The sequence below is a fragment of the Crinia signifera genome, chromosome 12, assembly GCF_055691185.1.
Source record: "Crinia signifera chromosome 12, ASM5569118v1, whole genome shotgun sequence".
Classification (NCBI taxonomy): domain Eukaryota; kingdom Metazoa; phylum Chordata; class Amphibia; order Anura; family Myobatrachidae; genus Crinia; species Crinia signifera.
The window spans coordinates 55996873-56020763 of record NC_139228.1 but is presented as its reverse complement, the minus strand read 5'-3'; the positions used below and the strand labels follow the sequence as shown (position 1 = coordinate 56020763).

The 23891-nt window shown below is 45.9% G+C and overlaps 1 protein-coding gene across 16 annotated transcripts in view; it reads left to right on the top strand.

Moving 5' to 3' along the window:
* NRXN3 (neurexin 3) overlaps positions 1–23891 on the top strand; it is a 289777-nt gene that overhangs the window by 94285 nt on the left and 171601 nt on the right. For 10 of the 16 annotated variants that reach the window (XM_083166931.1, XM_083166930.1, XM_083166928.1 and 7 more), the window contains 5 exons: positions 16106–16225; positions 16624–17005; positions 18293–18483; positions 19614–19787; positions 22409–22435. In XM_083166931.1, the coding sequence (XP_083023057.1) occupies positions 16106–16225; positions 16624–17005; positions 18293–18483; positions 19614–19787; positions 22409–22435 (894 nt within the window). The remainder of the gene's footprint in view (positions 1–16105; positions 16226–16623; positions 17006–18292; positions 18484–19613; positions 19788–22408; positions 22436–23891) is intronic. The other 6 variants (XM_083166934.1, XM_083166933.1, XM_083166932.1 and 3 more) reach the window with 1 other exon arrangement.

The following is a 23891-nucleotide window of genomic DNA, read 5'->3' as shown; positions in this document are numbered from 1 at the left end:
CACCCTACTGCAGCCACCCACCCACCCTGCTGCATCCTACTGCAGCCACCCACCCACCCTGCTACATCCTACTGCAGCCACCCACCCACCCTGCTGCACCCACAAACCCACCCTACTGCAGCCACCCACCCACCCTGCTGCATCCTACTGCAGCCACCCACCCACCCTGCTACATCCTACTGCAGCCACCCACCCTGCTGCACCCACAAACCCACCCTACTGCAGCCACCCACCCACCCTGCTGCATCCTACTGCACTCACCCACCCACCCTGCTGCATCCTACTGCACCCGCCCACCCTGCTGCACCCTACTGCCCCCTTGGCAACGAGCATGAAGCCCCTTGGCATTGAGCATGAAGCCCCTGGCATTGAGGTAAGTGGCACTTATGTGTCAAATGTGTAATCGGCATTATGGTGTGTTGTATGTAATGGGCATTGCGGAGTGTTTTATAGTATGTAATGGGCATTGCTGAGTGTTATATAGTATGTAATGGGCATTACGATGTGTTATATAGTATGTCATGGGCATTGCGGAGTGTTATTTAGTATGTCATGGGCATTACGGTGTGTTATATAGTATGTCATGGGCATTACGGTGTGTTATATAGTATATAGTATGTAATGGGCATTACGGTGTGTTATATAGTATGTAATGGGCATTACGGTGTGTTATATAGTATGTCATGGGGATTACGGTGTTATATAGTATGTCATGGGCATTGCGGAGTGTTATATAGTATGTCATGGGCATCATGTGTGGGCTTATGTGTAATTGGAATTACAGAGTTCACTAAAATGTCCAATGGCCATTACGGTGTGTGGTATAATGTTGGTCCCTGCCCACTTTTCACTGTGCAGGAGCCTCACCTACTACAAATTAGAGGGGCGCGAAACATGCCTTTGCTCCGGGCGCCGTGGCACCTAGCTACACCACTGTCGCCCGCCCCCCTGCTGCCTCACACATGCAGCAACACCGGTCCCCGCCTAACTCCGCCCCCCGACACGCTGATCTGGGGCGCTGCGGCACATTATCTTTGTCAACATGGCTCCCTTCTGCCACAGCGCTCCCCGGCAAAGGCAGATAAAAAAACACCGCCCCCCAGACCCGCTGATCAGTGCCGGGCGACGGACGGTACCCGGCTCCAATAATAACACACAGTCGGAAAATGGCTGCCCCCATACAGCATTATGGGGGCAGCCATTTTCCGAGGGTCTGTTATTATATTACCACTGCACCCTGAGCCGGCTACCGCCCGTCACCAAACACAGATCTGCGTGTCGGGTTTCTGTGAGAAGGGGGGCGGGTTCATGTTGGTGACGGAGCCGGGGCACGCTACAGCCTGTTGCTGTAAGGAGGGGGGAGGACAGTAGTATAGTCCGCCAGACCCCCCCTGCAAAAAAAACAGCCTAGCGCCTGCCCACCACCAAGGGGGATGCGCACAGCGCCCCATCCGCATCCCCCAACGTCACCTTTCTGTCAGAAGGGGGGCGGGTTCATGTGGGTGACGGAGCCGGGGAACGCTACAGGCTGTTGCTGTAAGGAGGGGGGAGGACAGTAGTATAGTCCGCCAGACCCCCCCTGCAAAAAAAACAGCCTAGCGCCTGCCCACCACCAAGGGGGGTGCGCACAGTGCCCCACCCGCATCCCCCAACGTCACCTCCCCTCACACTATATCTCACACTCACATATATTTCTAATTCTGATGGGGCGAAGCCCCTCACAACGGTGTGAAGAGCGCCCGGAGGGCGCGATGAATCACCTAGTATTATATATAGACACCCGGCACTGTCTGATCCCGTCCTGATAATAACACCAGTCAGAGGATCTCTGTATATTATATATATACCAGGCGCTGTCGTATCCCATCCTGATAATAACACCAGACAGGGATCTATGTTTATTATATATAGACACCCGGCGCTGTCTGAACCTATCCTCATAATACCACCAGTCAGGGAATATCTGTATATTATATAGACACCCAACACTGTCTGATCCCGTCCTGATAATAACATCAGTCAGGGGATCTCTGTATATTATATATAGACACCCGGCGCTGTCTGATCCTGTCCTGGTAATAACACCAGTCAGGGGATCTCTGTATATTATATATATATATATATATATATATATATATATAATAGAGAAAAACCAAACTGCACACTTAAATGGCAACTTGTGGGTGCCTGGGCCACTTAGGGATTCATGGTATAAAAAATAGGAAGCCAGCACATCCATGGAAAATATAACAAAATATTTAATAAGTTCAATATAGAAAAAAGTCCAAAGGAGGGACACACCAGGCATGATGCGAATACAGCATATCTTTCAAGTGATACATATTACCAAAAATAGTGGCAGAATATCAGCATGGTGGTCCAACCAGAGAGTCACTGATGCCCGACGGCCGTTTCGGTGCTTTCTCACCGTCCTCAGGAGCATAAGTGACCTCTGGCAAAGACCGGGCATATATAGCAAACATAATCATAGATTATCCACAACACCTGCTAGCCTGTACATTCTCTTACCCCATAGCCGCAAGCCACGCTCACACCAACACGCTGAATACAGCGTGTCAAATCAGCTGTGTTACCCTGCGTCATGAGCCGGATGTGTCATGACGTAGGATCCGGCAGAAGCCGGCCACTACGTCAGTCACCACGGCAACGCTTAGACGCTTGTTCTGAACATGGGCGGCTCTGTACGCGGCGGAGACCCCGTCACAGAGTCCGTTCCCATGGAAACAGGGAAACAATATGGCGCTAACATCACCTTGAACACCGGTGATCCCAGCAATCTGCCAGGGCACACCAGGGTCAGGGGAAAAGCGCTGTTAACTGAAAAAGGCATGTAAAAATATAAAGAAGGGGAGCATTTTAGCGGAATACTGGGGATCAGAGAACAGGCCAGCTTAGTGCCGATGTGCATTAATGCACCGATCAAAGAAATATACTTTAAAAATATATAGCATGATAATACTCTCAAAGATAAAGACAATATAAGGAGAAAAAACAAAACATATATCAGGCAAAAATAACAAGAGACATAATTAAATGAAGCAGTGCAATGACTGCTCCTCATTCAGTCCATTAGGGGAAATACAGTTCAATTGATTGATCCATTGACACTCCTTGCGGAGTAGAAGATTGCCACGATCACCCCCTCTTCTCAATGGGGGGACGTGGTCAATGGGCAAAAACCGGAAGTCCTTCATAGTGTGTTTAAGTAGATTGAAGTGTTTAGCAACCGGAGGAGTGGTGGCATCGATGGATACAAAAGCTTTTTTCAGTGAGGTTCGATGCATTGCAATTCTTTCTTTTAGAGTCCTAATGGTTTTTCCAATATAAATGAGCTTGCAAGTGCATACAATGGCATACACCACATATCGGCTATCACATGTCAAATGATGTCGTATAGGGTAGGCAATAGAGGTTCTAGGATCAATGAAAACAGAGGTAGTTAACAAGAATTGACAATTCACGCATTTTGAACATTTAAAACTTCCATTTTTGGGTGTAAGCCATTTGGAAGTTTTAACTGGAATTAGATCAGACTTAGCTATGACATCTCTAGTGTTACTGCTTTTCTTATAACAAAACATCGGACTTTCAGTACAGAATTGTCCCATAATTTCATCAGCCTGCAAGATATGCCAATGGCGCAATATTACATTTTTGATTTTACTTGAAGCTATAGAGTATGTGCTAATAAAGGTCATTCTATTGGCTCGAGTGTTCCTGTTTTTAGATATCAATGCTTCATCCTGTGTCATTTCAGTACAGTGTGTAATGGCTTTATTGATTTCATCAACAGGATAACCTCTATTTAAGAACCTGCTACCCATTTCAGACAAGGCCGTAGAAATTTCATTCTCAACTGAAGTAATTCGTCTTACCCTTAAAAGTTGTGATAAGGGCAAACCACGTTTAAGTGGCATAGGATGAAAACTATCAGCCTCAAGTAATGTATTTTTATCGGTGGGCTTTCTATAAATGCGAGTAGAAATCAAACCCTCACTGATAGTAACACCCACATCCAAAAAATTGATGCAACTCTCACTAAAAGCTAACGTAAATTTAATGGAAGTTTCCAAACCATTCAAAAAGTCAACAAAGTCAGTGAGGAGTTTGGATCCACCAGTCCACACCATGAAGAGATCATCAATATAACGAACGTAAAAAAACACAAATGAAGAAAAACGACTATTAGACATAATGTGTTGATTTTCAAACATATGCATAAAGAGATTGGCATACGCCGGGGCCATGTTTGACCCCATGGCGGTGCCCTGTAACTGTAAATAAAAAAAATTTTCAAACAGAAAATAATTTTTGGTCAACACAATCTCCATCAACAAAAGCAAAAAATTAACGTTCGGTCCTTCATAGTGTGGGCTGGCGGAAACCAAACTCCTCACCGCATCCAGTCCCTCCCTGTGCAAGATATTAGTGTAGAGACTGGACACGTCTAAAGTCACTAATAAAGAATCTACCGGTAATCTGTCCAAATTTTTGAGTTTTAGAATAAAATCGGTGGTGTCTCGCAAATAATAAGTGGTATGCTGTACTACGGGCTGTAACCAAAAGTCGATATACTGGGATATCGGCTGACAGATAGAGCCACAGGAAGAAACAATTGGCCGGCCCGGAGGATTGACCAAGGTCTTGTGGACCTTTGGCAATATGTACAGGATAGGTATACGAGGATGGGTTTGTGTTAGGAAGAAAGCAGTAGGTTCATCCAGCCAGTCATTTGACAGACCAAGGAGGATGACAGCATCAATCTCCTTTTTATAGGAGTATGTAGGGTCATAAGTAAGTTTTTTGTAACAGACAGGGTCTTGTAATTGTCGAAATACCTCAGAGACATAATCAGCTCTGTTTAATATCACCACTCCGCCCCCTTTATCAGCAGGGCGGATGGTGATATCGGTATTAGAGCCTAAGCTCTTAAGGGCGGCATTTTGTTCCCTACTGAGATTACAGTAGGAATTTTTTTGATTACCAATGGAATCCAAAGTGTCCCTCTTGACAAGTTTAATGAAGGTGTCTATAGAGCGATTGGCACATGGGGGGTCAAAAGTACTTCTAGTTCTAAAGGGGCTGGGTTGTTTGATGGGTTGGGGATTTTTTGCAAAATAATCTTTTAATTTTAAAGTCCGATAAAATCGGTACAATTCGACTTCAAAATCAAATGGGCGCTGTTTAAAGGTTTTAACAAAACTTAGGCCCTTGGCCAACACTTCCAACTCATAAGTATTGGGTACATAATTAGAAAGATTAAATATTACGGTTTCCCCTTGTTCTTCCGTCCCTGCTGTTTTTTTCCGTCCCCTCCTGACCCCAGCCCTTCTAGTAGGTCTCCTGTATTCTGGGTTTTGTGTTTGGAGCGTGTAACGCTGCCCTTGGGAAAAACCCGTTTGAAGGACTGGTCTGAATCGCTAGCAGATGTATGTGTCTCAATGTCAGAGAACCCTCTGTCTGTTCTACCTGACCGTCTCCTACGTCCCCTAAAGTTGTCTCTCCAATTGGTTTTGGGCTCATTGCCCTGTACCCAACCATACACACGTAATTCTTTGTAGTCCTCTTTAACCACTTTGTATTTGCTTTTTTTAAAAATCAATAATTCCGCACGGAATGTATCAATGGCATCCTGCAATTTTACTGTCAAGTCACCCGCTGGATCATTTTTTAAAGAATCAATACCCAGATTTTCACATGCATCAATCTCTTGTTCTACCAATTTCAAATCACAATTCACTTGCTCTATAACTAATAATATCAGCTGAAAGGAACAGTCATTAAGAATTTGGCACCATTGTTTGCAAAAATTTAAATTAGATCTCCCCACAGTGGGCTGGTTACGGATGCGGAATCCACGTGGTATCATTTTGTCTTTGTAATATTGCGATAGAGTCAAACCATGAAGCGTCAATTCAACATGTCTCCTCTTAAGTTTCAATAAATCGGAATAAACTTCAAATGGAGTGTCCACATCAAAGGCTAGGGAGTCAGTGTTGGCAAACAAAATGCGGGCTTCATCTTTACTGTCAAACCTTTTGGTCCCAGTTAGAGCATAACTGGGACCAAAAGGTTTGACAGTAAAGATGAAGCCCGCATTTTGTTTGCCAACACTGACTCCCTAGCCTTTGATGTGGACACTCCATTTGAAGTTTATTCCGATTTATTGAAACTTAAGAGGAGACATGTTGAATTGACGCTTCATGGTTTGACTCTATCGCAATATTACAAAGACAAAATGATACCACGTGGATTCCGCATCCGTAACCAGCCCACTGTGGGGAGATCTAATTTAAATTTTTGCAAACAATGGTGCCAAATTCTTAATGACTGTTCCTTTCAGCTGATATTATTAGTTATAGAGCAAGTGAATTGTGATTTGAAATTGGTAGAACAAGAGATTGATGCATGTGAAAATCTGGGTATTGATTCTTTAAAAAATGATCCAGCGGGTGACTTGACAGTAAAATTGCAGGATGCCATTGATACATTCCGTGCGGAATTATTGATTTTTAAAAAAAGCAAATACAAAGTGGTTAAAGAGGACTACAAAGAATTACGTGTGTATGGTTGGGTACAGGGCAATGAGCCCAAAACCAATTGGAGAGACAACTTTAGGGGACGTAGGAGACGGTCAGGTAGAACAGACAGAGGGTTCTCTGACATTGAGACACATACATCTGCTAGCGATTCAGACCAGTCCTTCAAACGGGTTTTTCCCAAGGGCAGCGTTACACGCTCCAAACACAAAACCCAGAATACAGGAGACCTACTAGAAGGGCTGGGGTCAGGAGGGGACGGAAAAAAACAGCAGGGACGGAAGAACAAGGGGAAACCGTAATATTTAATCTTTCTAATTATGTACCCAATACTTATGAGTTGGAAGTGTTGGCCAAGGGCCTAAGTTTTGTTAAAACCTTTAAACAGCGCCCATTTGATTTTGAAGTCGAATTGTACCGATTTTATCGGACTTTAAAATTAAAAGATTATTTTGCAAAAAATCCCCAACCCATCAAACAACCCAGCCCCTTTAGAACTAGAAGTACTTTTGACCCCCCATGTGCCAATCGCTCTATAGACACCTTCATTAAACTTGTCAAGAGGGACACTTTGGATTCCATTGGTAATCAAAAAATTTCCTACTGTAATCTCAGTAGGGAACAAAATGCCGCCCTTAAGAGCTTAGGCTCTAATACCGATATCACCATCCGCCCTGCTGATAAAGGGGGCGGAGTGGTGATATTAAACAGAGCTGATTATGTCTCTGAGGTATTTCGACAATTACAAGACCCTGTCTGTTACAAAAAACTTACTTATGACCCTACATACTCCTATAAAAAGGAGATTGATGCTGTCATCCTCCTTGGTCTGTCAAATGACTGGCTGGATGAACCTACTGCTTTCTTCCTAACACAAACCCATCCTCGTATACCTATCCTGTACATATTGCCAAAGGTCCACAAGACCTTGGTCAATCCTCCGGGCCGGCCAATTGTTTCTTCCTGTGGCTCTATCTGTCAGCCGATATCCCAGTATATCGACTTTTGGTTACAGCCCGTAGTACAGCATACCACTTATTATTTGCGAGACACCACCGATTTTATTCTAAAACTCAAAAATTTGGACAGATTACCGGTAGATTCTTTATTAGTGACTTTAGACGTGTCCAGTCTCTACACTAATATCTTGCACAGGGAGGGACTGGATGCGGTGAGGAGTTTGGTTTCCGCCAGCCCACACTATGAAGGACCGAACGTTAATTTTTTGCTTTTGTTGATGGAGATTGTGTTGACCAAAAATTATTTTCTGTTTGAAAAATTTTTTTATTTACAGTTACAGGGCACCGCCATGGGGTCAAACATGGCCCCGGCGTATGCCAATCTCTTTATGCATATGTTTGAAAATCAACACATTATGTCTAATAGTCGTTTTTCTTCATTTGTGTTTTTTTACGTTCGTTATATTGATGATCTCTTCATGGTGTGGACTGGTGGATCCAAACTCCTCACTGACTTTGTTGACTTTTTGAATGGTTTGGAAACTTCCATTAAATTTACGTTAGCTTTTAGTGAGAGTTGCATCAATTTTTTGGATGTGGGTGTTACTATCAGTGAGGGTTTGATTTCTACTCGCATTTATAGAAAGCCCACCGATAAAAATACATTACTTGAGGCTGATAGTTTTCATCCTATGCCACTTAAACGTGGTTTGCCCTTATCACAACTTTTAAGGGTAAGACGAATTACTTCAGTTGAGAATGAAATTTCTACGGCCTTGTCTGAAATGGGTAGCAGGTTTTTAAATAGAGGTTATCCTGTTGATGAAATCAATAAAGCCATTACACACTGTACTGAAATGACACAGGATGAAGCATTGATATCTAAAAACAGGAACACTCGAGCCAATAGAATGACCTTTATTAGCACATACTCTATAGCTTCAAGTAAAATCAAAAATGTAATATTGCGCCATTGGCATATCTTGCAGGCTGATGAAATGATGGGACAATTCTGTACTGAAAGTCCGATGTTTTGTTATAAGAAAAGCAGTAACACTAGAGATGTCATAGCTAAGTCTGATCTAATTCCAGTTAAAACTTCCAAATGGCTTACACCCAAAAATGGAAGTTTTAAATGTTCAAAATGCGTGAATTGTCAATTCTTGTTAACTACCTCTGTTTTCATTGATCCTAGAACCTCTATTGCCTACCCTATACGACATCATTTGACATGTGATAGCCGATATGTGGTGTATGCCATTGTATGCACTTGCAAGCTCATTTATATTGGAAAAACCATTAGGACTCTAAAAGAAAGAATTGCAATGCATCGAACCTCACTGAAAAAAGCTTTTGTATCCATCGATGCCACCACTCCTCCGGTTGCTAAACACTTCAATCTACTTAAACACACTATGAAGGACTTCCGGTTTTTGCCCATTGACCACGTCCCCCCATTGAGAAGAGGGGGTGATCGTGGCAATCTTCTACTCCGCAAGGAGTGTCAATGGATCAATCAATTGAACTGTATTTCCCCTAATGGACTGAATGAGGAGCAGTCATTGCACTGCTTCATTTAATTATGTCTCTTGTTATTTTTGCCTGATATATGTTTTGTTTTTTCTACTTATATTGTCTTTATCTTTGAGAGTATTATCATGCTATATATTTTTAAAGTATATTTCTTTGATCGGTGCATTAATGCACATCGGCACTAAGCTGGCCTGTTCTCTGATCCCCAGTATTCCGCTAAAATGCTCCCCTTCTTTATATTTTTACATGCCTTTTTCAGTTAACAGCGCTTTTCCCCTGACCCTGGTGTGCCCTGGCAGATTGCTGGGATCACCGGTGTTCAAGGTGATGTTAGCGCCATATTGTTTCCCTGTTTCCATGGGAACGGACTCTGTGACGGGGTCTCCGCCGCGTACAGAGCCGCCCATGTTCAGAACAAGCGTCTAAGCGTTGCCGTGGTGACTGACGTAGTGGCCGGCTTCTGCCGGATCCTACGTCATGACACATCCGGCTCATGACGCAGGGTAACACAGCTGATTTGACACGCTGTATTCAGCGTGTTGGTGTGAGCGTGGCTTGCGGCTATGGGGTAAGAGAATGTACAGGCTAGCAGGTGTTGTGGATAATCTATGATTATGTTTGCTATATATGCCCGGTCTTTGCCAGAGGTCACTTATGCTCCTGAGGACGGTGAGAAAGCACCGAAACGGCCGTCGGGCATCAGTGACTCTCTGGTTGGACCACCATGCTGATATTCTGCCACTATTTTTGGTAATATGTATCACTTGAAAGATATGCTGTATTCGCATCATGCCTGGTGTGTCCCTCCTTTGGACTTTTTTCTATATTGAACTTATTAAATATTTTGTTATATTTTCCATGGATGTGCTGGCTTCCTATTTTTTATATATATATATATATATATATATATATACACCCGGCGATGTCTGATACCGTCCTGATAATAACACCAGTCAGGGGATCTCTGTATATTATATATAGACACCCGGCGCTGTCTGATCCTGTACTGGTAATAACACCAGTCAGGGGATCTCTGTATATTATATATATACACCCGGCGATGTCTGATACCGTCCTGATAATAACACCAGTCAGGATATCTCATACTTGCCTACATTCGAAAACTAGATTCAGGGAGATTATAGTTGGTAGCAGAATTTTGCACAGCACCCACTGAGGGAGCGTGTCATGCTCCACTTAAAGGGCATGTCTAGTTCCATATATGGAGAGATTGTGAAAAGAGATTGTGAACGTGGCACCTAGAAGTGTGGGTGTGTACTGCTACATCTGAGGGGAATCTTTTCAAATGACTTATGTACAAATGTAGATGAGCCCCACAGCAGTTAGTAAGAGCTACTATACTTGCTAAAGTGCTGAGAAATGGTGTTGATGATTCAATGTAAATGTATCTATCTCTCATTCCTTTTTTCACCCAAAATTTAGCAGTGTAATGTGGGATAGGTGAAATGAGGGAGATTGCTAGACTAATGAGGGAGAGAGGGAGATTGCTGCTATTTCAGGGAGTCAAAAGGAAAGAAGAGGGGGGTGGGCAGCGCTAATTAAAGTGCTGTTATTAAGCAATATGAGCAATTATAAATAAAAAATGGAAGATTGGTTAGATCTATAACAATTTAATACAATATCTAAAATATATGAAGCCAGAAGGCTAAAAACAGTGAACAATAATAAATGTAGACAATATAAAATGTCAATGACATCTCACCACACCGAACCACATGGGGGGAAGGTCCTGGAAGTCCCAGATGTTCAGAGAATGTGCACAAATGGCGCCCACTCGATGGTGGGGATGAACCGGAATGTCCAAGAGATGATGTTGATGCTGTCCCCAAGCTGCAGTATGGAGGGAGGGCACAGAGATGTAGATGCCAGGAGTGGCCCAAGATGGCACGAATCACCAACTCCTGATGCCAGATGTTGTAGGCGGGTGTCCTCAACCTCTACTATTTGTGCAGAGATGTTTGTAATCCAATGGAGTGAGCGGGGGGCCAGTAAAGCTGGAGTTGGACTTCTGGGAGAATTTCCTCAGAGTGGGGAGCCAGTGAATCTGGTGGTGGACATTCCAGGTTGTAGATGGAGTAATATCTTCAGAGTGGTTCACCTGGGTAAGTGGTGGGGTGGGTGAGGCAGAAATCCTAACCGGTTTCGCTGCTCCAGGCAGCTTTATCAAAGGATAAAGCTGCCTGGAGCAGCGAAACCGGTTAGGATTTCTGCCTCACCCACCCCACCACTTACCCAGGTGAACCACTCTGAAGATATTACTCCATCTACAACCTGGAATGTCCACCACCAGATTCACTGGCTCCCCACTCTGAGGAAATTCTCCCATTATTTTTTTCCGGAAGTCCAACTCCAGCTTTACTGGCCCCCCGCTCACTCCATTGGATTACAAACATCTCTGCACATATAGTAGAGGTTGAGGACACCCGCCTACAACATCTGGCATCAGGAGTTGGTGATTCGTGCCATCTTGGGCCACTCCTGGCATCTACATCTCTGTGCCCTCCCTCCATACTGCAGCTTGGGGACAGCATCAACATCATCTCTTGGACATTCCGGTTCATCCCCACCATCGAGTGGGCGCCATTTGTGCACATTCTCTGAACATCTGGGACTTCCAGGACCTTCCCCCCATGTGGTTCGGTGTGGTGAGATGTCATTGACATTTTATATTGTCTACATTTATTATTGTTCACTGTTTTTAGCCTTCTGGCTTCATATATTTTAGATATTGTATTAAATTGTTATAGATCTAACCAATCTTCCATTTTTTATTTATAATTGCTCATATTGCTTAATAACAGCACTTTAATTAGCGCTGCCCACCCCCCTCTTTTTTCCTTTTGTCTACCAATTTGTACAGGATCAACTACCCTGTCCCAGGGCAGCTGCTCAGAAAAACCACTCAGTCAGGCGCACCTGTTCCTGAATCACCCAGTGTGATCCAGGTTCACCTCCCTTTTTTCCCATTTATTTCAGGGAGTCTCCTGCAGAATGCAGGAGGGTAGGCAACTGTAGGATATCTTTGTGTAGTATATATATGCACCCGGCGCGGTCTGATCCCATCCTGATAATAACACAAGTCAGGAGATCTCTGTATATTATATATACACCCGGTGATGTCTGATCCTGTCCTGATAATAACACCAGTCAGGAGATCTCTGTATATTATATATACACCCGGCCCTGTCTGATCCCATCCTGATAATAACACTAGTCAGGAGATCTCTGTATATTATATACTAGGTGGTTCCTTATGCCCTACTGGCGCTCTTCACACCGTCGTAAGGGGCTACGTCCCCTTAACCCGTGAGGACTGTTATTCAGGGTTGCCGACTTTATTATTCTCCCGGAGAGGAGAGTTTCAGCAGCCACTCAGGGGGCGGGGCTTAAGAGTGACATCACTAAGCCCCGCCCCATGATGTTAAACCAGCAAATTCACGGATCTCCGTGGAGGGGGCGGGGCTAAAATGACGCGATTGTGCCGTTTTAGCTCCGCCCCCTCCTCTGAGACCCGAGGATTGCGGCATTTTAATGCCGCGATCCGGGGGACAGCTGGGCCCCCCCCCTGAATTCGGGAGGGTTGCCCACCCTTCCGGGGGGCAGGGAGGGGGACCCGATTTTCGGGAGACTCACGGAAATTACAGGAGGGGCGGCAAACCTGCTGTTATTGTGTGAAATATTGCTTGTATTTTATCAAGGATGTGCTGTATTGCAACTTACCAGCAAAATATAGTGTGTGTGGATGCCGAGCTGTTAGGGTGACATAAACAGGCAGGCACTTACCACGCAGACATGTGGCTGCGGCAAGGGGACGATGAAGAAAGTGGGGTGTGTGCTGAGAGTGCCGCTCTGTTGCTGTGTGTCGAAGTATAAGAGAGGGGGAGGATTGATGGGCAACATGGGCAGAAAGCAAGGCTTCTGTGGGGGGGTGGGTGTGTACTGGGAGGGACATGATATTACTGGCCATTATTGTTGTGCAAGGTAGTCAGAGGGCGGCATGTGCGGAGGGTGAGCGACATGATGTCAATGACAGGCAGGCACTTTCCACGCACTTGTGTGGCTGGTCCCCATGGCAGAAAGCGGTGCCAGGGGTGGTCGTGTCCTCTGAGGAGACTTTAGATTACCGTCCAGGCAGGGAAGTTACCGGACGGCATGTGCAGCAAGTGAGCGGCATAATGCCGATCAGAGGCAGGCACTCACCACGCACAGGTGTGGCTTGTATCCTGGGCAGAAAGCCCTGCTTCCAGCTTGGGGGGGGGGGGGGGGGGGCGTGTACGTGTCCTTGGAGGAGACCTGAGTATCCCGTGCAGGCTGTAGTTGCGCTGAGAGGGCGGGCATGTGGGGAGCGAGGAGATAACTTGGCAGGGTATTGCGTGGGGAAGTGACAGGGAGGGCATGCACGGTGGGTGAGTGCCATGATGCCAATCACAGGTAGGCACTTATCGCGCACTTATGTGGCTGTTCTCCTGGTGTACAAAGCGCAGATTCCGCTAGGCGTGGGTGTGTCTTTTAAGGCAGGAAGTGAATGGGTGGGCATGTGCGGCGAGTGAGCATTTTGCCACCTATCACAGGCAGGCTCTGTGGAGGGGGATGGGTGGGGTTAGTGTGCAGGTGGGTGGTGAATTGTTGGGCTGTGGGGAGTGTATAGATAGGGTTAGTCTATGGTGGATTCATTAGTAGGTTAGGGTACAGGGGGTATAGAATTAAGGTTGAGCTATGGGGGGGGTGTATAAATGTAAGGTTAGGCTCGTGGGGGGGGGGGGGGTATAGTAAAGATTAGGCCATGGGGTGGTATATACTTAGGGTTAGACTATGGCTGTGTATAGTTAGAGTTAGGCTGCAGGGTAGGGGGTGTATAGTGAGAGATCGGCCTTTGGGGGAGAGTGGTGTATACATAGGCTATGGTTGGGGGTGCATAGTTAAAGTTAGGCTGTGGGGAAGGGGGTGTATATTTAGAGTTAGGCTTTGGAGGAGGGGGGTGTATAGTTAGAGTTAGGCTTTGGGGGAGGGGGTGTATAGTTAGAGAGGCTGTGGGGGAGGGGGTGTACCATTAGAGTTAGGCTTTGGGGGAGGAGGGTGTATAGTTAGAGTTAGGCTTTGGGGGAGGGGGTGTATAGTTAGAGAGGCTGTGGGGGAGGGGTGTACCATTAGAGTTAGGCGGGGGGGGGGGGGGGGGGGGTTTGCTAGCTTCAGGCTTCAGGGGGGTTGTAGGAGCTACTAACCTGGTCCCCTTTGTTTGAAAGGAGACTGTTTTGGTGGGACACTCTGGGCTGAATCACTTGATAGCAGCTTTTGATGCATCCTATGGGGAGCTCTGTTCATTCATCCTATGGGGAGGTCCGGTGTCCATGTTCCCGGCAGACTTATTCCTCTTCATCTCCCCTCTGCACTGCAGCCTCCTAACCTCGGCAACCTTCTGCTGTGACACGGCGCTTCTCTTCTGCAGAATACTGGTACAGGAGCAGCACAGAGCAAACATGGGCACTGTGCTCTGCAGGCTGAGGGAGGGACAGGAGTGACGCTTTACTTGGGGTGGGGGGGTCTGCATAGCCACTGGTGCCACTGTGGTGCCTGAAGGCTAAAAAAATGCTGACAGTTCCGCCCCTGACTTGCGGCCATGTTTGTTTTGTGTAAAATGCTGTTGGCAGCCGTGGCCTGGCCAGGGGGGTGAGTGCGGCTGGTCCTGGTCTCTTCTGGACCCGCTGCCCGGAAAAGGGGCAATCCGCCCCATCTTTGTTCCCCGCAGCAAGTGTTCTTCTCCAGGCGCCGCTCTCTGTAGCTGGATGTGGACAGAGGGGAGCAGTCATGGGGAATCTGGCCACAGGGCGCTCCCGGCGGACATGGGCGTGTTCTGGGAGGGATTCGAAGCTTATTGGTGCACAGGGAGGGGCATGCAGGGCTGCTGAGCGCCATGACATGTTAGGGCACTGAGCCCATGTGATGTCTGAAATAAATACACCCAGCGATGTCTGACCCCATCCTGACAATAACACCAGTCAGGGGATCTCTGTATATTATATATAGACACCCGGCACTGTCTGATCCCGTCCTGATAATAACACCAGTCAGGAGATATCTGTATATTATATATAGACACCCGGCGCTGTCAGATCCCGTCCTGATAATAACACCAGTCAGGGGATCTCTGTATATTATATATACACCCAGCGCTGTCTGATCCCATCCTGATAATAACACCAGTCAGGGGATCTCTGTATATTATATATAGACACCCGGAGCTTTCTGATCCCGTCCTGATAATATCACCAGTCAGGAGATCTCTGTATATTATATATATATATATATATACACCCGGCACTGTCTGATCCTGTCCTGATAATAACACCAGTCAGGAGATCTCTGTATATTATATATATATATACACCCGGCACTGTCTGATCCTGTCCTGATAATAACACCAGTCAGGAGATCTCTGTATATTATATATAGACACCCGGCACTTTCTGATCCTGTCCTGAGAATAACACCAGTCAGGGGATCTCTGTATATTGTATATAGATACCCGGCGCTTTCTGATCCCGTCCTGATAATAACACCAGTCAGGAGATCTCTGTATATTATATATAGACACCCAGCACTGTCTGATCCTGTCCTGATAATAACACCAGTCAGGGGATCTCTGTATATTATATATATACACCCAGCGCTGTCTGATCCTGTCCTGATAATACCACCAGTCAGGAGATCTCTGTATATTATATATATATATATACACCCGGCGCTGTCTGATACCGTCCTGATAATACCACCAGTCAGGAGATCTCTGTATATTATATATATACACCCGGCACTGTCTGATACCATCCTGATAATAACACCAGTCAGGAGATCTCTATATATTATTTATAGAGACCCAGCGCTGTCTGATCCTGTCCTGATAATAACACCAGTCAGGGGATCTCTGTATATTATAAATAGACACCGGGTGCTGTCTGATCCTGACAATGAGGATGTGTAGGGTATTGATGCAGTGACGTGTGACAGTAACACCTCTCTCTAACCATATGTTAGGTAAGGGTCCAGAAACTCTTTATGCTGGGCAGAAGCTGAATGATAATGAGTGGCACACTGTCAGAGTTGTCCGCCGAGGGAAGACCCTTAAACTAACGGTGGATGATGATGTAGCAGAAGGTGAGATGTGCGGAAAGCTGGACTATAATATTCCCTGTGATATAATGTATATTTATTATAGTATTTCTTACATTGTAGCTGGTAACAGCTTATCCTGTACTACCTGCATCTATTTATTTATTTTTTGGACCTGCATTCTTGGATTTGACCAGCAGATGGCAATCTTGTACATGATTTTAACCTTCTAGTCCACATCCACCTATAGTACTCACACCAGCTGGTTAATTATGACTCATCAGTTAAATAACTTAACACTCTCATTACAAAAGTGATGGATATTATGCATAAAATCCCTACAAATCCCCTTCTAGCATTTGACCATCATTCCCTGGTACCTGCACACGCGTTGCTGTTTGTGTATGACCTAACATCTTAATGACTTTGGTCCCGTTATCCAGGTACTATGGCAGGTGACCACACCCGCCTGGAGTTCCACAATATTGAGACTGGAGTGATGACAGAAAAACGCTTTGCCTCTGCTGTGCCCTCAAGGTTCATTGGGCACCTCCAGAGCCTCATGTTCAACGGTCTTCTCTACATTGACCTGTGCAAGAACGGGGACATTGACTACTGCGAGCTGAAAGCGCGGTTTGGCATAAGGCCTATCATTGCCGATCCGGTCACCTTCAGGACCAAGGCCAGCTACCTGACCCTGTCCACCCTGCAAGCCTACACTTCCATGCATCTCTTCTTCCAGTTCAAGACCATCTCACCCGACGGCTTCATTCTGTTCAACAGTGGAGATGGCAACGACTTCATCGCGGTGGAGCTGGTCAAGGGGTATGAGAAGATGAGGTCAATGGGGAGGGGATGGGATTTGTCCGCTGGCCGTTATTGGAGAAGGGGCAATGGACATTTATTTTCAAAATATGAATTCATAATTTGACCTGTAAGACCTTCTGTTGCCTGGTGTCACAGGACACTCTGCCAATGTTGCCGACGGTCAAGGCTGGTTTGCATTTGGTCACAATTGCAGATATATTCATGAAAACAATTTGAGCCCCGAGTTTTGGGACCATCTCCGTCCTCTCTGCATAAGCCTCATAGTCACCAAACAATAATAATATTAATATATATATATATATATACAGTATATATATATATATATATATATATATATATATATATATATATATATATATATATATATATATATATATATAGGCCAGTTTCCTGTTCTGCTGGTACAGTCACATCAGTTAATCCTACTTTATAACAATGGGCAGGAGAAATAGCTGATTTGGAAATCTCTTTATTTGCAGATAACATTGGGCCTTATTCTGGTCGGTGCGGACGGAGCCGAATATGCGGGCAGGACCGTGCGTCCTAAACCCCGCCTTTCGTACGGATCGCTCACTCCGTCCGAATGCGGTAAGCCGCTGACCGCACGGAGCACGAGTGGATTTCTCACGGATACACCTCCTCCATCTCTTGGAACCTCCCCCATCATTCGATGGTCGCAGACCATCGAATGCAGGACCGAGTGGTCCGCCAGCTCCCGCAACCTCAGACCACACGGGCATTTCTCCGTGCAAAAGCAGGGATCTGGGCGGGCAGCTGACATCCGGCAATGTCATATGTCCGCCCCCTACACGTGCGTCACGGCCGCATTACCATACGTACGCCCAGCGTTTTCATGGGAACGCCCATGAAACGCGGGGTGTAAACATATGGTAATGAGCCCAAACAGCCCTTCACGCCCCTCTCCACCCTCTGTTCGTAGTGTACACATTTCATGCGGAATTTGGACGTGCGTTCCATTCGCACATGTGCAGACACAAAACATCGGCGGCACGAACGCACGCGGACATTACCGCACCAACCAGAATAAGGGCCATTGTTATCTCTCCAGCAAAGTTCCATTCAGTTTCCTAATTATTTCTCTCCCCCCCCCCCTTCGGCTTAGTCCTGAATTATTAATATTATCGCACCCTGGCAGCATGTTCTCCCTAGCAACTAGTGACATCAGCCGTGGGTTTTGTGGGTAGTGGGTTGTCTACCAGTGGTCTGACAAGGGTGGGCTAGGCTACGCTTTGCAGACCCACCTGACTCGCCTGCTTTCTCCAGGTACATCCATTACGTGTTTGACCTTGGCAACGGCTCCAACGTCATCAAAGGAAACAGCGATCGCCAACTCAACGACAATCAGTGGCATCATGTGGTGATAACTCGGGACAACAGCAACACGCACACTCTGAAGGTCGACTCCAAGGCCGTGACGCAGGTTATTAATGGCGCAAAAAATCTGGACCTGAAAGGTGAGAACTGAGTGTGTCCTGGAGCATCCATAATTAGTGACGGTATTGGGTTAGGAAGATGGCGGACATGGGAAATGCACCCGTATACTTATCACAGCGGTGGCGACCATTGATTTTGACTAGACTAGAATTCCAATTATGAGTATGGATTAGTAGGTCACCAGCAAATAGGTCAACAAGTAAATTGGTGTAAGTAGTTTCCATGATGTTTTGATTTCTGCTAAATAGTTGCAGATAGTGATGTGACAAAGAGGACAGTCTGATATTTCAGGAACAGGGCGTTCTATTGAAGATGGGGTGTTGCTATGGACAACCAATCAGATTCTACCTATTATCTTCTTGAAAGTGCTAAATAAATAAGAAGTAGAATCGGATTGGTTGCTATGGGCAACATCCTGTCTTCAACACTAGCTTAGCCACCAGTGGTTATAGGTCCATCATAGACATTGTAGCACAGCCATCATGGTTATACTGTAGGTAAATCATAAACATTGCAGCTTAGCCACCAGAGGTTATAGGTCCATCATAGACATTGTAGCTTCACCATTGATGGTTATAGGGCCATCATAGACATTGTAGCTTAGTCATCGTGGTTATCGGTGCATCATAGACATTGTAGCTTAGCCACCAGTGGTTATAGGTCCATCATAGGCATTGTAGCTTCACCATTGATGGTTATAGGTCCATCATAGGCATTGTAGCTTCACCATTGATGGTTATAGAGCCATCATAGACATTGTAGCCTTGCTACCATTGGTTATATGTCCATCATAGACATTATAGTTTAGGCATCAGTGGTTATACAGTAGGTCTATCACAGACACTGTAGCTTAGCCCCTGGTGGTTATAGGTCCATCATAGGCATTGTAGCTTAGCCACCGGTGGTTGAAGGTCCATCATAGACATTGTAGCTTAGCCACCGGTGGTTAAAGGTCCATCATAGGCATTGTAGCTTAGCCACCGGTGGTTAAAGGTCCATCATAGGCATTGTAGCTTAGCCACCGGTGGTTAAAGGTCCATCATAGGCATTGTAGCTTAGGCACCAGTGATTATAGGTCCATCATAGGCATTGTAGCTTAGGCACAAGTGATTTCTCAGACCAGTTATTGAACTTCATTCTGTGCCCACAGGTGACTTATACATTGCTGGCTTGGTGCAGAGCATGTACACCAGCTTGCCTAAACTGGTGGCTTCCCGCGATGGCTTTCAAGGCTGCCTAGCCTCCGTGGACCTCAACGGACGACTACCTGACCTGATCAGCGATGCCTTGCACCGAAGTGGCCAGATTGAACGTGGATGTGAAGGTACAACCTCATACAGTGAAGGCACCGTCCGCCTTTTGGACCTTTTAACACCATTCCTTGGCGCATCCATCCCACCCCCATCCTCATCACTCTCCTGCGCATCAGCAGTGTCAAGTTCCTTTACCCTGTTGCTCTCTTCCATTCTCCTCTCCCTCCTTTCACTCCGTCACAATCATCCAATGGACACCTAGGACACGGACTGAGTCTTTCCAGCCACTCTCCACATTCCATGTTTCCACTCTGCCACAGCAAATGGGAAATTCATTTCATTGACAAAACCATTTTTTTTGTATTATTTATTTGTAACTGTTGTGTATAACATTACTTCACAAAGCGATGTTAGAGCATCAAACTGTGGCTACTGATGTCCTAGCTCCAAGAGCTTACAGTCAAAATGATGAATGGAAGTGACTGTAACATTTGACTTCATTGTGTCCTGAACAAGGAATGGATGTAGTTTATATACTGAATGGCTGATAAATGGTCCATGCCTTTGTGAACATTGATAGGCAGCCCAATAATGCTCTGCCTCTACGATACGTTCCATGTACTGCCATTTGCCAATAAACACTGCTTTATGCCATTAACGTCTTGTTTTGTTGGGGGTCTAATCCTCCCATTGAGCCACCTCTTATTCTGCTCAGTTTGTTCATGTGCATTGTTCCAGGTTTGTTTGTACATAAGGAAGTGGGGGACATCTCTGCTTACCTACCTTAGTCACCCACAAGAAATATCAATCCTTTGACCATGTCGACCTATCATGTTAAATATAATGAACGGTTTCTTCTAATTGTATAAAAATGTTAATTAAATATTCTATTTATTTGCACAATTCTGCTCCTAAAGAAGCTGGGTGACTGACCCAGGGAAACGCATTGAGCGTTTAACAAACACCACTGCATTATTGCTATTGGCTTTATTTTTGGGACTTACATCTTCACCACCAAAATTCCACCATTTAATCCAGAGGCTTATTCGAGGGAACAATAGGTTCATCCAGGTCTACCTTCTATAAATTCCCAAGTGCCATTGTGGGACTGCAAAAACATCACCCACCACCACGGGACAATGTCGGCTTCCTGGTAATACATCCTGTCACTTGTGGCTTTGTTGGAGGTAAACATTCAACTATATATATCCCATATATCCAGTGGTATTGTGCAAAATCTAATCATATATATGAATTTTAAATAATAGAATTCTTTGTGTTCTAAGATAATATTGTTTTAATTCAATACTTGTATTTATACAAAATATTTTCTCTTGTGCAAATGAATATAATATTTAATAAAATTTTTATACAATTAGAAGAAACCATTCATTATATTTAATATATATTTAAGCAGATCATTGTTTTCCACCATTGTTTTCCACCCCTCCACCAATAGTGGAGTGGGGGTGGGAAACAGGAATGTACTGGGTTGGAAAAGCAGCCTGGGACATTTCTGGAAGCAGCCCTCATGGAGGGGCGGGGTATGTTGAGGGGGCGTGGTCTGTTGAAGAGGTAGGATCTTTCCTCATAGGGCCTCTGCCACCCTCCACCCCCTCACACACTCACACCAACATGTCACTGTCCACCCCCTAACACACCCATAACCACCAGTCTGTCACCCTCCGCCAAACCAGAAGGGTCGTCCCACCAGGTAGTGAGGGGGGGGGGGTGTCTTTCCTGTGGCATTAATTACCAATACACACCTGAACACAGACGTTGTAACCCATAGCAACCAAGCAACCACAACAATTCATGCAGTCATCTTACTACAGTATGTCTATCTCCTTCTGGTGACAGCACCTTTATCCTGTGTCTTGGTAATTCTCCCCAGGTAGTAAGGTGCTATGTCTTCCATTATTATAACAGGTTGCTACCTCCACAGTGGTGACATGGTGCCACCTACCCTAAGCTCGTAGTACTGCAGAGGGGAAAAAATATTTTATTGTGATGATTTTACTTTCCTATTATCTACAATCATTTTACTACACTGGATATTAGATCACATACAGTATTAACACTGATGCACACTTTGCAGGCTGACTACCTTGCATCTTTCTGTAGGCATCACACAGCACCCACACACAGGCTCAGGCATTAATGAGTACTAGAGCCAAGTATCCACTGCCAATGTGAGAACTAACAGTTAAGCCGACAACTCCTTGTAACATGTAAGGTCCATCCATGCAGGGTCCACACCGCTGTCATATTGGGGGTGTCATGAATGTGTTTAATACTGTGAAGCAATGCCACATTGACAGGAGCCCATTGTTCTTATACCTTATTCTGTATAAGGATGAAGTTGCGTCTCTTTAAATCTGTGTGTTTTAATAAACCATGGGTGCACCTGTGATCCAGGGAGACAAGGTGATGGTCCTCGGGGGCGGGGTCTCAGCTGATCCACCCCTGCCCACTTAGTGAAAGGCAGTGTGCTCTGCTTCTTGCACTGTGAGCTTTGCTTGTACACAGGACTCCCTGGCTGCTCGCCATCTGCTGCCGACTGCTTGGATGCTTCTGCTTGTGGGGGTAGTGGTGACGGATAAGTGGTGGTGGGGGCTTGAGGTTAGGATTCCCCCCCGAGAATCGCTGCTGTACTAACATCTGCTTTGTTTTTGTTCCTTGGCTAACAAAGATGCTTTGACCAAAGCTAATCTACAAGGTAGTCTGCCCATATCCTCCTAACCAGCGTTTCCATTGTAACTCAGCCACACCACAGCCAGAGGGCGCCTGTGTCTCCTGGGGGGCTCATTCTGGGGAGAAGACTGTGGAGCTGGCTGGCTGCTGGTTTGGCTGTTTGTGTTATGAAAGCGTAGTCAGCACTGAGTGGGCAGATATCATGAGTAATGGATCCAGCTTGTCACCAGCCTTACCGGGAGAGATATGGCAAATCTGGGACATATATCCGGGGGATGTTTTATCTTCTGCAGGGCACTTGCATGGAGGGTGAGGGTCATATGCCTTGAACGTTAGGTCTGTGCTTGACCTCCGTAACCATTCAGTGCTGACTATGCTCTCAGTAAGTCTCCTCATTGTCTGGTCACCTGTGTCCTCTGCATGCTGTGCTTTCCGTGTACCTTGCATTCTGTGCTCAGCACCCCGACTTATCCTGTGAAGCATGTCTGTTGGGGTGCCAAGATGGGGAGGGCTTTGGGGGTTCTAGCAAATCGCAGGTGGTTTACGTCCAAAGAATGATGTCCTTTAGCAAAGAGTAAAACACTTGCAGGACCTGTCACCCCTACCGCATGCTAGGGAATGCATGAAAAGCAAATTACACTATAGTTAGAGTGGATGGTACCTGTCCCACCATAGACAGGGGCCCCAGTAATGGTACAGTGGTACCAGAGGGTTATCAAATGGTGCCTAGAAGTCTCCTCATTCTGCAGCAATGTACTGTAAACTGTAATGTTAGTATAGCTGTGACTGTGGCAGTGTGTATATAATGTTCTTTTATCAAAGCGATTGTTACTCCCTCTGTGTGTTACTATCTGCCATGTGCTGGGTAAGAGTCAGCTGTCTCTGCACCTGTAGGGAGCAGGTTACTTACCCACAGCCGGCAGTACAATGGGCCGGCTGGCGTCCTTCAACCGGCATGGGCTGGCTACCCACAGCCATTGGTACAATGAGCCGGCTACCTACCGCCAGCAGTACAATGAGCTGGCTACCTACAGCCAGTGGTACAATGGGCCGGCTGCCTATAGCCGGCCGTGCAGTGGGCTGGTGACCTTCAACCGACATGGGCTGGCTACCCACAGACGGTGGTACAATGAGCCGGCTACCTACCGCCGGCAGTACAATGAGCTGGCTACCTACCACCGGCAGTACAATGGGCCGGCTACCTGCAGCCGGCAGTACAATGGGCCGGCTACCTGCAGCCGGCAGTACAATGGGCCAGCTACCTATAGCCGGCAGTACAATGGGCTGGCTGCCTACAGCCTGCAGTACAATAGGCCGGCTACCTGTATAGTGAGTTGGCTACCTGCAGCCGGCAGTACAATGGGCCGGCTATCTTTAGCCAGCAGTACGATGGGCTGGCTACTGAAGTAGATGACTGTGAGACAGTATGCTATATATTTAAGTGTTATAATAGAAGTTATAATTGCATCCAGGGAGTTACA